The sequence below is a fragment of the Muscardinus avellanarius genome, assembly GCF_963383645.1.
Source record: "Muscardinus avellanarius genome assembly, chromosome: 11".
Lineage (NCBI taxonomy): Eukaryota > Metazoa > Chordata > Mammalia > Rodentia > Gliridae > Muscardinus > Muscardinus avellanarius.
Window position 1 is genome coordinate 111,416,663 of NC_137797.1, and position 13,975 is coordinate 111,430,637.

At 43.9% G+C, this 13,975-nt stretch overlaps 1 protein-coding gene across 1 annotated transcript in view; it reads right to left on the reverse strand.

The window, feature by feature from the left end:
- The window catches only part of SOX5 (SRY-box transcription factor 5), a gene marked incomplete at both ends in the record, with an annotated part of 374,117 nt that overhangs the window by 109,633 nt on the left and 250,509 nt on the right, over positions 1–13,975 (reverse strand). Inside the window, 1 exon segment of the mRNA XM_080706224.1 lies at positions 13,569–13,689. Coding sequence (XP_080562350.1) covers positions 13,569–13,689 — 121 coding nt within the window.

Consider the following 13,975-nt stretch of genomic DNA (forward strand, 5'->3'; position numbering starts at 1 on the left):
ACCCATGTGCCTTCATGTCACATGTCATTATTAAATAAGACAAAACCATGGAGACAAAAAAAAAAATAAGATACAGCTTATCAGAGGCAAGTGATCATGAAGGGCTGTCGTGGTTGAGCATGGCTTCTTGTGGCCCCCAAAGTTCCATGTGTTCAGTTCTAGCCCCACAATAAGATATACTAAAAGGATGGACATACTGAGTGTTCAGGGGTGGGGCCTCTGGGACACGCTGAGGAATGTACGAGGTCGCCAGGCACGGCCCTCCTGAGTGCATACTGCAAGCCTTATGAAAAGAAAGAGCCCACCTGCTCTCCCCTACCCTGCGCCATCCAGGTTCTGCCGGCAAGAAGGCCATCGCCAGAGGCCTCTCAACCCTGGACCTCCAGAATCCTGAGTCAAACTTCCCTTCCCCACAAATCCCCTTGCCTGTACTATCAGCACCAGACAATGGAGAGACTTGGGTGGTGTTAGCCAGGGAAAGAAGCAGCTTATGCACACCATGCATAATACTCCTGGGGGCAGGATTCGAGGAGGCCGGGTTGACTATAAACGTAAACTAGAAAAGACAAGAGCCTCAGATTCTGGCAGAGAGCAGGTGCTCAATAGCTCTGCGGAGTCAACTGATGAATAAGCCCAAAGCCACAGGCGTTCCAGGAGCAGGGACACGGGCAGGCAAGGGTCGGTGCGAGCTGGCCTGCAGCAGAACCTATTCCACATAGTTAAAGCTATCAAAGACTTCGAGTATGTCGTGGTAAGAAGTCTGCACATAGTCATGTCCTTCAGTACATGTGTAATTACTTTCTATCCTAAAAGGTGATTATCTGCTCAGATTCTAAAAATTTCTCTAAAATCTCTGTCTACTTTCCATCTTTGTCTCAATTGTCAGAAACCAGCCCGCAATGATTTTCTCAAATCCTTCTCCTGTGTTTCAGTTCCCAAGCCACACTCATTTTTTAAACTATTTTAGAAATTTACTAATGACCTCCAAATTGCCTAATTTTAATTGATACCTTTCTGTAGCGGTTGATTCTGTTAGGTGTCCCACCTCGAGGCATGTCTGTGCTCTCTGAGGTTCCGTAGGATGTGCACCCCAGCTCTCCTCGCCCCCTGCTCATGATGACTGCTATTTCTGTAACAATGTACTCCACCTTCCTGTATTCACTACACCTCATTACTCACTCCACCATCCTGTATTCACCCCTGAAATGTTGCCGTTCCTTGGGACCCAATCCTTGGCTGATCTGAAGCCTGATACTTGGCTTTTCCTATTCTCTGCTCATTTTCTCTGAATGATTTTCTCTAATCTCATGATTCAATAACCATATGCCCATCATTCAAAACACAAACAACAACAGATGCTGGCGAGGATGTGGAGAAGTGGGAACTCTAAGACATTGTTGGTGGGATTGCAAATTAGTGCAACCACTTTGGAAAACAGTATGGAGAATCCTCAGAAGAATGGGAACAAATCTACCATTTGATCCAGCAATACCACTGTTGGGTATCTATCCAAAAGAAAAGAAACCAAACTACCAAACTAATGCATGTGTACCCATGTTCATAGCTGCACAATTCACCATAGCCAAACTATGGAACCAGCCAAGATGTCCATCAACAGACGAATGGATTACAAAACTGTGGGATATGTACACAATGGAATTTTACTCAGCCATCAAAAAAAACTCAATTACATCATTTTCAGGGAAATGGATGGAACTGGAGGACATTATGCTAAGTGAGATTAGTCAGGCACAAAAAATAAGAAATCAGATGCTTTCCCTAATTTGTGAGAGTTAGGGAGAAATGGGTCATAGGAGGAACTCTTGGAAGAGGATCAGTAACTTTTAACTCTGTTTACATTGTCTTTGGATATACAATATTTTTTTATTTTTTAGGGAGTTTATTTACCCTTTTGTTGCCTATGCCATTGAAATCATATCCAAGAAATCACTTCCAATTTCAATGTTGTGAGGTTTTATGACCCAGATTTTCTTCTAAAAGCTTATAATATTAAGATTTATATTTAGGTCTTTTATCTATTTTGAGTTAATATTTGTATATGTGTTAAGTAAGGGTCCAATTTTATTCTTTTCCATGTAATTATTATTTTTCAACAATATTTAGTTAAAAGACTAGTATTTCCACCACCAAAAGTTCATGGAAATCTTGTCAAAAATAACTTGACAATGTATGGAAGAATTTATCTCTAGGCTTTTATTTAGCTCCAATGGTTTATATATCTGCCTTTAGAACAGTACTACACTGTTTCAATTATTGTAGCTTTATATGGTTTGAAATCAGAAAATATACATCTTCTAGCTTTGAAAAAAAAAAATAACCATATGCAAGCTAATATATTCCAAACCAGTGACTCCAGTCTAGATATCTTCCACTGCTTTTTGAACAGTCCTTCCTAGCTGTACCAGAAGAAGTTCAATGTTCACATTTGCAGAATTTATTTCATATTCTTTTCTCCAAAGTCTGCTTCTACTTCTGATATTTCTGTCTCACTTGGTGTCACCAGTCACCTGGGCCATAAATATAAAAGGATCCTTGACTTCTTCCTTTCTTCCATCTCCAAGGCCACTTGATTGCAAAGATCTGTTCCTTTTAACTTTCAGGCTTTCATTTCTTTCTGCTATGAGAGCCTCCCTACTTATACCCCAGGCTCCCGTCCTTTGCTGAGAAAATTCATTATCTATTGTGTTTCCAGTGCTGCTCATTACAGGCATTTGATAAACATTAACTTGTTGTATTTAAAGTGTAAGAAATATGTACTGATTATGCACTCTGTGTTAAGAGCTGAAAAAATACGACAGACAACAGGAAAGGCCTCCCTTGACATGGATGGAGGTATAGATGCATGGATGGAGGGGTGGGTGGATATATCAATGCGTGGATACATGTGTGGGTATGTGGATGGATGGATGGATGGATGGATGGATACCTGAGTGTATGGCGTGATAGATGCATGCACAGATGGATGAATGGATCCATGGAGGGATTCATGGACACATGGATAGGTGGATGCATGATGGAGAGATGTGTGGATGACATGTGGATGAATGGATGCAGGCATGGAGAGATGGGTGAATGAATGGACTGGATGTATGCATGGACACATGGATGGAGAGCTCAATGGATGCATGGACAGAGGAATGGGTTCATAGATGGATGCATGCATGGCTGACTCAGTAGATACAGGGATGGACGCCTGGATGATCTCAACAATGGGTGTTAGCTCTTCATTGATTTTTCAGTTCCTCTAGCATATAAGGTCTTAAAAACATTTCTTGGCATGGGTCTCGAGTCCTCAAATCACTCACTCATCACTTCTTGGCTTCTAGTTTATCCCTAATACAAAACTGTTTGGACTTTCATTTTATTTCTTACTTTCTGATCTTTGTCTAGGTTTTGCTTTTTTGTCTTTTGGGTTTTTGTTTTCTGTCTGAAATGTGCTGTGTATGCCTCCACCACAACTCCTCCTTCAGATGCTAAGTTCTGTTCTTGCCTTACGATCTGACTTAGGGATCCCCACCCTTCCCCAACACTCCCACCACTCATGTTCAAATGAATTCTCTTTCCAAAGACTTCTCTAAAAATGCCAGGCATAGCTCTACAATGCTTAGTTGAGTATGTACTTAGTTCAGCTGCTGTAACAAAGTGTCAAAAACTGGGCACTCCTATACAACAAACACTCCATTCTCAGAGTTCTGAGAAGGGGAACTCTAAACTCAGGGGTGCCAACAGGGTTGGGTGCCTGCTTCGTGATTCCAAGAGGCTGCCGTCTTGCTGCGTCCTTAAGGGTGGAAGGGGCAGAGCAGCTCTCCTGGGCATTTCCAGTAAGAGCCCCACCCTCAGGGCCTCACCACTCCCTCCAAATGCCCCAACACTGACTGACACCACTCGGAGGGTGACAGTGTCAGCATAAACTTGGGGAGAAGACACGCGCAGACCACAGCAATCTCATTCTTCCCAGCTCTGTGAGGCAGGATTATGCCTTTCTTGCTTTGAATTCCCAGTTCCTAGCATAATGCCTGCCACATTTAGGGCTACTAAGATGTTTATTTTTTAAATTATTTTTTATATTTTATTTGGCAACAGGGTCTCTTAAGCCAATGAGGCTGGCTTCTAACCTGCGCGATCCTCCTGTCTCCGCCTCCCAAGTGTGGGATCACAAGCATGTGTCACCACGCTCGACCTAGTAAGATGTTTATTGACTGAATGAATTAAACATTTATTTAAGCCTGGTGTAGTGGTGCACACTTGTAATCCCAGTACTTGGGAGGCTAAAACAGAAGGATTGACATGTTTGTAGCCAGTATCAACAATTTAGCAAGGCCCTCTGCAACTTAGTCAGGCCCTGTTTCAAACTAAAAATTAAAATAGAGATGGAAGTGTAGCTCAGAGGTAGAAGGCCCTGAGTTCAATTCCTAGTACCACAAAGAAAAAGAAAAAGGAAATAAAAAAGAAATTAACAAATATCTAACACTGGAGAGAACTCTCAGGATGTCAAAAGTTTAAAGCATAGTAGAAGAAACATTATAAGAAAATAATTATGCAAATAAGTAACAATTAGTTAATTTTCTTGTGCAGGATTTGAATCAAACAAATACAGCATCCAGCTACAAACGATAAAAGGAAAGACAAAAAATGGGTGAGGGCAGAGAGGCCTAGGTTTGAGAAAAGTAGAGTCCAGAGAAGATGGTCAAGACTAAATGAACGGCCTGTAATATGTTTTCAGACAACAAAACTACTTTCTAGTCCATACTTTATCTCTTTTGTAGATTTCGATCAATTCATATTCCATCAGATATTAGATAGAGTGCATTCCACAGCCCTAAAATGGCCCCATTCACTAATAAAATCCAACATCCGGATGCCATTAAAGCCACTGGGCATGGCCAGATAAGAGAACAGATAATTTATACAAAGAGATGATGAAATATCACTAATCACTGTGAATGCTTCATATAATTTCATTCTCTGAGACCCAAGAAAGTTGAAATTTCCCTCCTTAGAGCCATGAGTATGGCTACATTTTCCCTCTTGATGTAAGCAGTTAGATTTATACTGAAACTCGGGAACTGTCCTGTGGTGTCTAGAACTGTGGACAGGGTGTCTGCAGGAAGAGCTAAGGGGCTTTGTTTTCTTCTTTTTTTTTAATACACTTTTATTGGCACACTGTAATTATACATGATGTTGAGGTTCCGTGTGATAGAAACACAAATAAATGTACACTGCACCCAGTGTATGTGAAAGTGTTTCCTTAAATGCAGAAAATCTGTACGCCGTTTTATATTTTCTAGAGGAGTGTAGTGTCACTTAAACAGTTGAAACTTTTCATGAGAAACACTAATATCTTATATTAATGCTCATGAAATGATAACTAGTAAGTATAAACAGTTCATATGGATTTTACTTGAGAAAGTAAAATGAATAAATTAGCTCTTGTGTGATCTGATAGCTTTTTAAAAAGGAGGTATTCTGAGGTGATTATTAGTTCTTAACTGCTTTGCAGCAGGACAGGCTAACATTTTCTCAATAAGAATTTTTAAATAAAATATATTTTATGGCTTTTTAATGTAGCATGGCAAATGAATACTTTATCCTACTCAATTTTATAGGTACCTAGACAGCCAGTTTAGGAAGAGATTAATTATTGACTCCTTAAGAGACACCTCTCAGCACAGGAAGATGGTCTTTGCATATAAAAGATACACCATTCTTTTTCTACTTAATATATTCAGGAAGAATATGGAGGATGTTATGTGCTCACCATGTACCCAGGTGTAAGAAGAGGTTGACTCTTTTATTTGAAAATAGAGCCACGACAAGCTCTTAGGGGAACATCGAGGTAGAAAGGTTGCTGTGGCCCCCAGCCCACCCTTGCTGGTGGCTGGGAATGGAGATGGGCCCTGGGTAAGTCATCTGAGATGGGTAAGCTATCCAGGGCCCTGTGGTGCCAGCCGGGCTCCGCAGAGGCAGTGCAGCCAACAGGAAAGCCAGCCCCGGACCTGGTACTCGAGGAGAACCACACGATGAATCTCAGACTCCGCTGTGAGTGGAAAGCCTGCCTTGGTACGTTGAAGCTGGCCTGATCTGGGCCGTCTTGCAGCAGCTACTTCTCTGTTCACGTGGATGCAGGATCCTACTCCCCACGGTTTTCCAGGGGTATGACTTTCCCAGTCCTCATGGAGAGTATGTATCTACTGAAGACCTCCTGGGCTGAACGCTCTATGGAGTGCTGGCCAGGCTGCTCTGTTGAATAGTTCTGTTTCCATACTACCTATTCATCTGGACAGCGCCTGGGTCTGGTCTCCTAGGGAGCAGCGTTGACAGTGCATCGCTCTCCCGGGCACTTGCTTCCCTCTGATGAGTGTGTGTGTGTGAGTGCATGTGTGAGTGCGTGTGCGTGTGTGTGTGCGTGTATGTGTGATGGGAGCCCGGCCTGTGCCTGCTGTGGCCACAAGGCTTGGTGCTGGGGGTCCGGAGGTCAGTCCTGCCTGGCAAATCCATACAGGGCAGCATAGGTTGAGGGCAGAGCTCTTTGATATGTCTACACTCAAAAACGGAATCCTGAGCTGGGCGGGCTCCTGGTTTAAAGGGGATGGCATTCTTCGTCATTAAAAGGCAAAGAGGATGAGTTAACTATTAGATACAGTCACGGTCTAATGCAATCTGAGGAATGTACCCAACGGTGGGTCTTGGTTTCTCTCTCTGTGTCTGTCTGTCTCCGCCCCCTCTCCTGCCTGTGGGGAGGAGGATTAAGCACTGTTAGTGATACAGATCAGTTATCATCGCACAGAGTAAGGGGGCTTAAAATCTTAAAATCAACCGCGTGACTATGCTTTGTAAACAATAAAAAAGACATAAGCTATTGTTTTTATACCAGATTACAATACAATGGCGCCACATCTTTGGTCTGTGGTCAATCCTGTAGAAATACTGTCAACTCTCCTTTTTATTGACCTAGACCTAGACTTCCCGTGAGCCCTGGGCAGTGGCCGCCACGTCACCCAGGTCTCTTTATTTTTAAATCATTTTATATTTCAAGCCATCAATCCAACTTACTTCAAATAGGGATTTAAATGATTAGCTGCTCATGAACCAACGCAGTGTTTGTGCGACTGAACAGTCACAAGGCTCCTCAGCGGAGGCCAGCTGCCTCAAAGTCACAGATCTGTAAGACTGGGAAGAGAGGAAAGGAGGGGCCTGCTCACAGTCGCCCTGACACAGGACACAGAGGCCTGCAGGGGCGACCGGCCTCCCCTCCTGACCTCTGCAGAGCCTCGTGTGTCCTCGGCCACGTGTGTCCTATTTTGTCCTCCTGATGAAAGTGAGCACGCGGACGGTGCTTCACCCTGAGCCCGTGGCATGTGAACACTGACTGCCAGTGACCTGCCGGTCAGCGGCCCTGGTTGCCTCAGGAAGGCTGGGAAGGAGCACAGGTCTCCTAACGCTCCAGACGCAGGGCCCTCTGCCCCGGGGAGGTAGGAGGAGACCACAGGGTCCCCACATGGCCCAGCTCAAACAGGAGCACTTCCGCTGCTAGGATGGGGCGGGCCAACGGTCTTTAATCTCTGGACACTAACTTTAGTGTGGTGTATGAGGAAGTAATCAACTGAGAATTTACTTTTTCATTGGAAGTGGAAATGCTGTTCAGAAAACTGGTGGAGAGTAAATACGGCATATTTTTAAGTTTATTAAGCTTGGCTCATCAACTTCTATTTACTTAAGCTAATCTCATAAGGCAATTAAGTATTTCAATCACTGGTTTTTATATGTCTATTCTATTTAGCACATTTATGGAAAATTAATCAATGTGTTAAAATGCAGAATGAGTCACTTCTAACAGCGCACAGATACCTCAGTGACTAAATCCTTCTCTCAAAATCATATGATCCTTCCAGCCCGAGCCTTGGCAGCACACCGTGGGGATGGCTGGGGAAGTCTGAAGCTTGGGGATGAGAATTGACACAGCTGGCCAAGGCCGCTTCCGACCCACCATGTTCTTACCAGCACTGTGCTCCTTTCTCTGTGAACTGCTATTATCTGGCCTGGTCACAGGGAGCTTCCCTAGGTGTGGCAGGGTGGACTTGATCCCAGGGAAGATGTGGCAGGCGGTATTAGGATCACTTGTGTTTAGGAGAGGGCAGGTTTGGTGTTTTTCTGGCATTTTATTATCTTATCTCAGAACTTATCATTTATAAATAACCAAATGAGACAGAGTGCTAGGTCCTCTCACATATAATCCCCCTTTACCACGGTAACAGTTCAGGAAAATGAGTTTTCTTTAGCCCACTTTGTACATGAGGCGCCAGCAAAATAACCTGCTAGGGGCAAAGTAGCTAAATGACGCACAGCCCACTCCACGCCTTGCCTCTGGGCGCAAGCGCCTCTCCACTGGTCGCTTCCTGTATGAACGTGAGTCAATCACACTGAAACAAACCAAACCACAAAATCGAATGTCTCAAATCATATAGACAGACGGATCAGCTGGTATAGACAAATGAGCCAATTATCTTCATGATCCAGCACATACTCCAATACTACAAAATAAGTGAGTACAAAAGAAATTTTGCCATATTATTCTTTTCTGTGGTTGGCAATAGGATAGGTCAATAAAACTAACTTCTAGCATTAAAAGACAGTCACGTGTTTTTAAGCAAATGCGTGCTAGACTAGGCTGACAGTTTTCAAATTCTCATGGATTAAGACACCATCGGCAGCCCAATCATTTTCTTTATGGGAGGGACCCTTAGGACAAAACAAATGTCCATCCACTCTGTTTTGTTAAGAAGGAAAGTCCTAGCCGAGCATGGTGGAGCATGCACGCTTATAATCTCAACACTTGGGAGGCTGAGACAGGAGGATCCAGGTTCACGGCCAGCCTCAGCTACTTAGTGTGAGGCCCTTGCAACTTAGTGAGAGCCTGTTTCAAAATAAAAAATATAAAATAGGCCTGGGAGCGTAGTCCAGAGGTAGAGAGTCCCTGTGTTCCACCCCAGTACCACTTAAAAGGAAAGAAGGAACGACGTCCAGGTGACTTAACCACGAAAACTGAATAGTACCCAGTAGACGCCACTGTGACTTCCCACGGCCTGGGAAACCGGCAGAGAAGCCGGCAGCCCCGGTGCCCGGCGCACGCCCTCCAGAGGGGGGACTCCTCTACAGTGCGGTGACGGCTTCCAGGTGAAGCCTTGGACTAAACTATTGAAGCAGCTTTCTTACAATTGTTTATTTTATAGTATGTATAGAGAATGTGGGTTGTTTTAGAGAATTTTTACTTTCCTAAAGATTTTTTTTTATTTCCACATAAAATGTCTCCCTGTCAAAACCTTTAAAGCATCTAACTCTAGCAATCATATGACTGGAAATTCTATATCCAAATGGAAAGATCTGGGGCAGAGGGCCGGTCATCATGAAAAAAAATGTCCACTCCTCTTACGTCTGCTTCTAAAATCCATACTCTGAGGAAACAAGGCTGACCTGGGTACTGGCTCTGAGGAAGCCATGGGTTTCAGCAAGAGGGGAGGAGTGGGGGCTGGGAACGGGTGCTGACCAAATACCTGCCTTCAGCCACTGAGCCTGCAACGCCCTCGGGTCCACCCGCTCCTCGGAGCTCAACACGTGTGCACATGCAGAATCGTGCCAGTAGAATGTGTTTCTGAGACGAGCAAACCCTACAGTAGCATCTCCCCACCACACGGCTGTCCTGAAGGTGTCAGGGCATTAGGTTTTATTCAAAAAATATGTGCCGGACACGAGCTGTGAGGCCACGCGGACTGTCCACCCACTGAGGGCGCTCGGCCGCCTGCTTGTGCATCCGCTGCTGTCCTCAGGCGTGACTGCAGCCTTATTTAGCTCTTCAGACTTATTTAAAGGGTTGTCATAATTGTTTTCTGATTAAAATGAGCTATCACCCACAAATATAATTTAGAGTTGGAATTTTAATTATGTGTTCTGAAAATATGCGTCTCCATATAGTAACCCAGTTAATAGTTTTAATAGAACTGACAAGTTAAAATACAGACTATTTGACTAAGTTTTTTCCAAAATAAATTAGTCTCTGAATGGGGTTGACTGATCAATGTTTTTGTACAATTATTTTAAAGTTGTATGTTTGTGTGTGTGTGGGTGTTTGAATTGGCTTCAATTGATGATTGAAGCCAGGGGTGTTTTACCACTGAGCTACACCCCAGCTCTTTTATTTTATTAAAATAAGTAATTTATTATATTTTCTCTCTCTTCCTTTTTTTCTTCTTTCTCTCTTTCTCTCTCTCTTTCTTTCCTCCCTTCTTTCTTTCTACCATGGAGTTATACTCCCAACCCTATTTTAATTTTATTTTGAAACAGGGTCTCACGAGGTTGGTGAGAGTCTCACTATTTTTGGAGGCTGTCCTCAAACCTGTGATCTTCCTATCTCAGCCTCCCAAGCCCTAGAATTACAAATGAGTACCACACCTGACTGAAATAGCTGTCACTAAACTGCCAAACTGGCCTTGAGTTTGTGATCCTCCTGCCTCGGGCTCCCAAGTGCTGGGATTCCAAGCAAGTGCCACCAGGCAGAACCACCATCATGTCTCTTCAGGGGAAAACATCTCTATGTCCCACTAAAAGCTTCTTTTCTTGCAAATAAGATATTAATGCGGCCTATATTGGTTAAGTTCCTCAACCTGTGCTTTTACTTATTTATTTATTTTCTTCTTTACTAGGAATATTTAAGTTTCATGTTTAGTACAGGAATGTACATTTATTTCATATATTTATCAGGATACATAGTCTAAACAGGAGTACTGATCATCAGTCTGTTCTATGAGTGGACTGTCTCTGGTATGGTGGATATCTTTCATATTGACCTAAAACGAAAACCAAGATGGGCTGGACAGACCTTTTCGTTGAGAGCTAGGTAGTGTGGTCTGCTCCAATTAAAAAGCAATTGGTGTGGGGAGAGGCCAGGTGGAGAGCGGCTGGGACTGGAGCAGGAAGTCCCTCTGAGCGGGGCAGGGGTCTGTGGCCTCCCTGCGAGCTGGACCCATGCTCCCTCTGCAGGTGCCGGTCAGCGCGGCCCGCTGCCCCCACCTCAGCCTACTTAGCGCCAGAGTTTGATAGGAGCCAAGTTTTCTCCGAGTGACCACTGGTGAACCCTGGACCGAGTCTGTGCACCGAGTGTGCATCTGACCTTTGCCCGCCAGGGTCATGCTCCTGGGGATCCAGTACAGTCTTTGCTAATGTGTCTTATTTCTACAGTTCCTGCAAAACAAAATAACAACCAGAAAAAGAGAACTCCTTAGGCGGGGTGGCACATGCCTCTAATCCCAGGAATTGGGAGGCTGGAGGTTTGCAGGTTTGAGGACAGCCTCAGCAACCTACTTCAAAACAAAAGATAAAATAGGGCTGGGGGTGTGGCTTGGAGGTGGAAGGTCCCTGGCTTCCATCCCTACACACACACACACACACACACACACACACACACACACACACCCCAATGGGGGAGAATTCATCTCTATGTACATACTGCAGGTACAATATGAGGCAAATAATTTTTTTGTGTCTTTTTTTTTTTACTTTAGTAACCAAGTTTACCAAAAACACATTGGTGACCTGTGTTCAATGTGGAAAGTGATCCCAGAGGAAAACAGAATCAGATTTATGACTAAGGACTCAGAATGCAGTCCAGCAAAAGAATCTAAAATTTCATTCTTTAATTTAGAAGATACTGTGAATGTAAGATATTTAAAAGAAATGCTTCTTTAATGATTTAACAAAGCTGTTGGCTCTGGCTCAGCTGACGATGAACAAAGTTGGAATGATGGGGCGGATAATGCCAGGTGAGCGGGCTCGGGCCCGAGGGAGAGCCCCGTTAAGGCATGAGAGGGGCCGGTGGCGCACGCCTGCAACCTCAGGGCTCGGGAGGCCCAGACAGGAGGATCGCAGGTCTGAAGACAGCCTCAGCAAGTAGCGAGGCTCTCAGCGACCTTGTGAAACCCTGATTCAAAATAAAAATTAAAAATAGGTTGGGGTGTAGCTTGGGGGTAAAATGCCCTTGGGTTTAGTCCCCAATCGCACACACACACACACACACACACACACACACACACACGCACACAAAATTAAAAATAAAATAAATAGAATAAATAAAAATAAATAAATACAAATACAAACACAGATAAAGCCTAAGGTCAGAGGCAAGAGAAAGATTTGCAAAAGCATTATTACAACTGCAAATTGCCAAGTATTAAACAAGTACACATTCTTAGTCTTAAATTCTGATCACTTTTATTCAAACTCCAGAGATGTAATCTAATCCTACCAAATGACTTAGCATGTTCTAAACTCACATCCCATTTGTTCAATATAATATAGAAAACGGTTTAAGGACGAGGAGTACGTATTAAAATCCCAAATGTAAAAATTCAGTCAATATAAAACTCAGAATTGATTTCAAGTAATGTTGGACAGTTTCTTGAATGCAAAAGCATTACAAGATGTCAATAAGAAATTTATTAACTTATATATGAGCTAGATCTCAATAGTACTTAAAATAATATTCTGCATGACTAGCTAAAATGACAGCATTCCAAAATGACTCTTTTCCCAACGGTGCTCTATATTTATCAATAAAATACTTCAATAAACTTGTTTTTTCTATAGTCTTTCTGACTAAAGATGCTCCAGAAGGTATTTACCTTAGAAGCATAGCCTCTCTTTAGAAAACAAGATACACTTTTTATCTAATAAAATACAAAAAGGAAGGGGCAGGGTTTAAGTGTTCTCTTAAGTTTGGTATGTTGGCTATTTTAAGATTTTAAAGATGCATCACAGTTTATTTCCCAAACTGACAAAGCTTAATTTAGCTTTGGGTAAAAAAGAGTAAAACGTGTAACCTCATAGACAATGAAAGTCAGCAGGCTACATGACCAGTCACCTTGGTGTGGCTTAGCAGTGAGTAGATAAATGTCTTCTATATTGCTGGTAATAAGCATTCATTCATTGGCTCAAAACCTCATTGCCTATTGTACTGAGTTGAAATACAGCAATGAGTGAGACAGAATCGGCAGCTCCCCAGCAAAGCCTACAGCTTAAAGGAAAGCGGAGGCTAGGATGTCAGGGCATCTGAGGAAGGGAGGGAGGCTCGAGTCCAAAGTCCAGAGCGCACAGGGTTGGGTCCAAACCATAGGAAAGACTGCATGAATGTGGGCTGTGAACCCAGAGGACCGGCGATGGGCCAAGTGCGCCCGATAGGAGCCTGCAGAGGGCATGACTGGCCACAAAGAGCTGCTGGACAGCAGGCTGCCATCATATCTATGCAGAAAGCTACATCTTTACAGTAGACACACATGTGGAGAAGACACTGGAAACAAGATACACACCTGAACTATCAAGTCAAATTGTCAGTTTCAAAAATCCCAGGAATCACCTCCGCTCTTACAAATGCCAATGCCAGTCCTCTCCCACGTGGTGTTTCCTCTTTAAAATAAAACCTGCTAGGTAGGTGACTCCAAGTTGCCCCGTTTAAAGCCGTACCTCCACCCATGCCCGAATCAGACATCAGCGGTACTTACTGCATCCGGCCTTGTAGCTGAGGCCGGGAGGAAGGAGGAATCCTTGCTGGGCGGCGGCGGCCAGGGTCCGCTGGTCGGGAGGGAACACGGGGATCATCAAAGGCGGGAGCTGCCCCTGGACCTGCTGAAGGATGCAGAGAATCAAGAGAAAGCTCTGGGCTCCGCACTGCCTCCCTCCTCGCCCACCGGGAAGGCCACCCCGTCAGTTCAAAATGCTGGCACCCTAGGACGCCCTGGGACCGCCTGAGCACCCCGGGCTGGAAGTCACCCCATTCACCACGGCCAGAAGGGCATCTCCCATGTGACATCCTTCACAGCCGCAAAGACGTCACCACTTGCATTGACTTTTTCTTATTCATTGTTGTACTGGTTAGGAAATGATTACCCCGTAGGATGAACTGAAATCT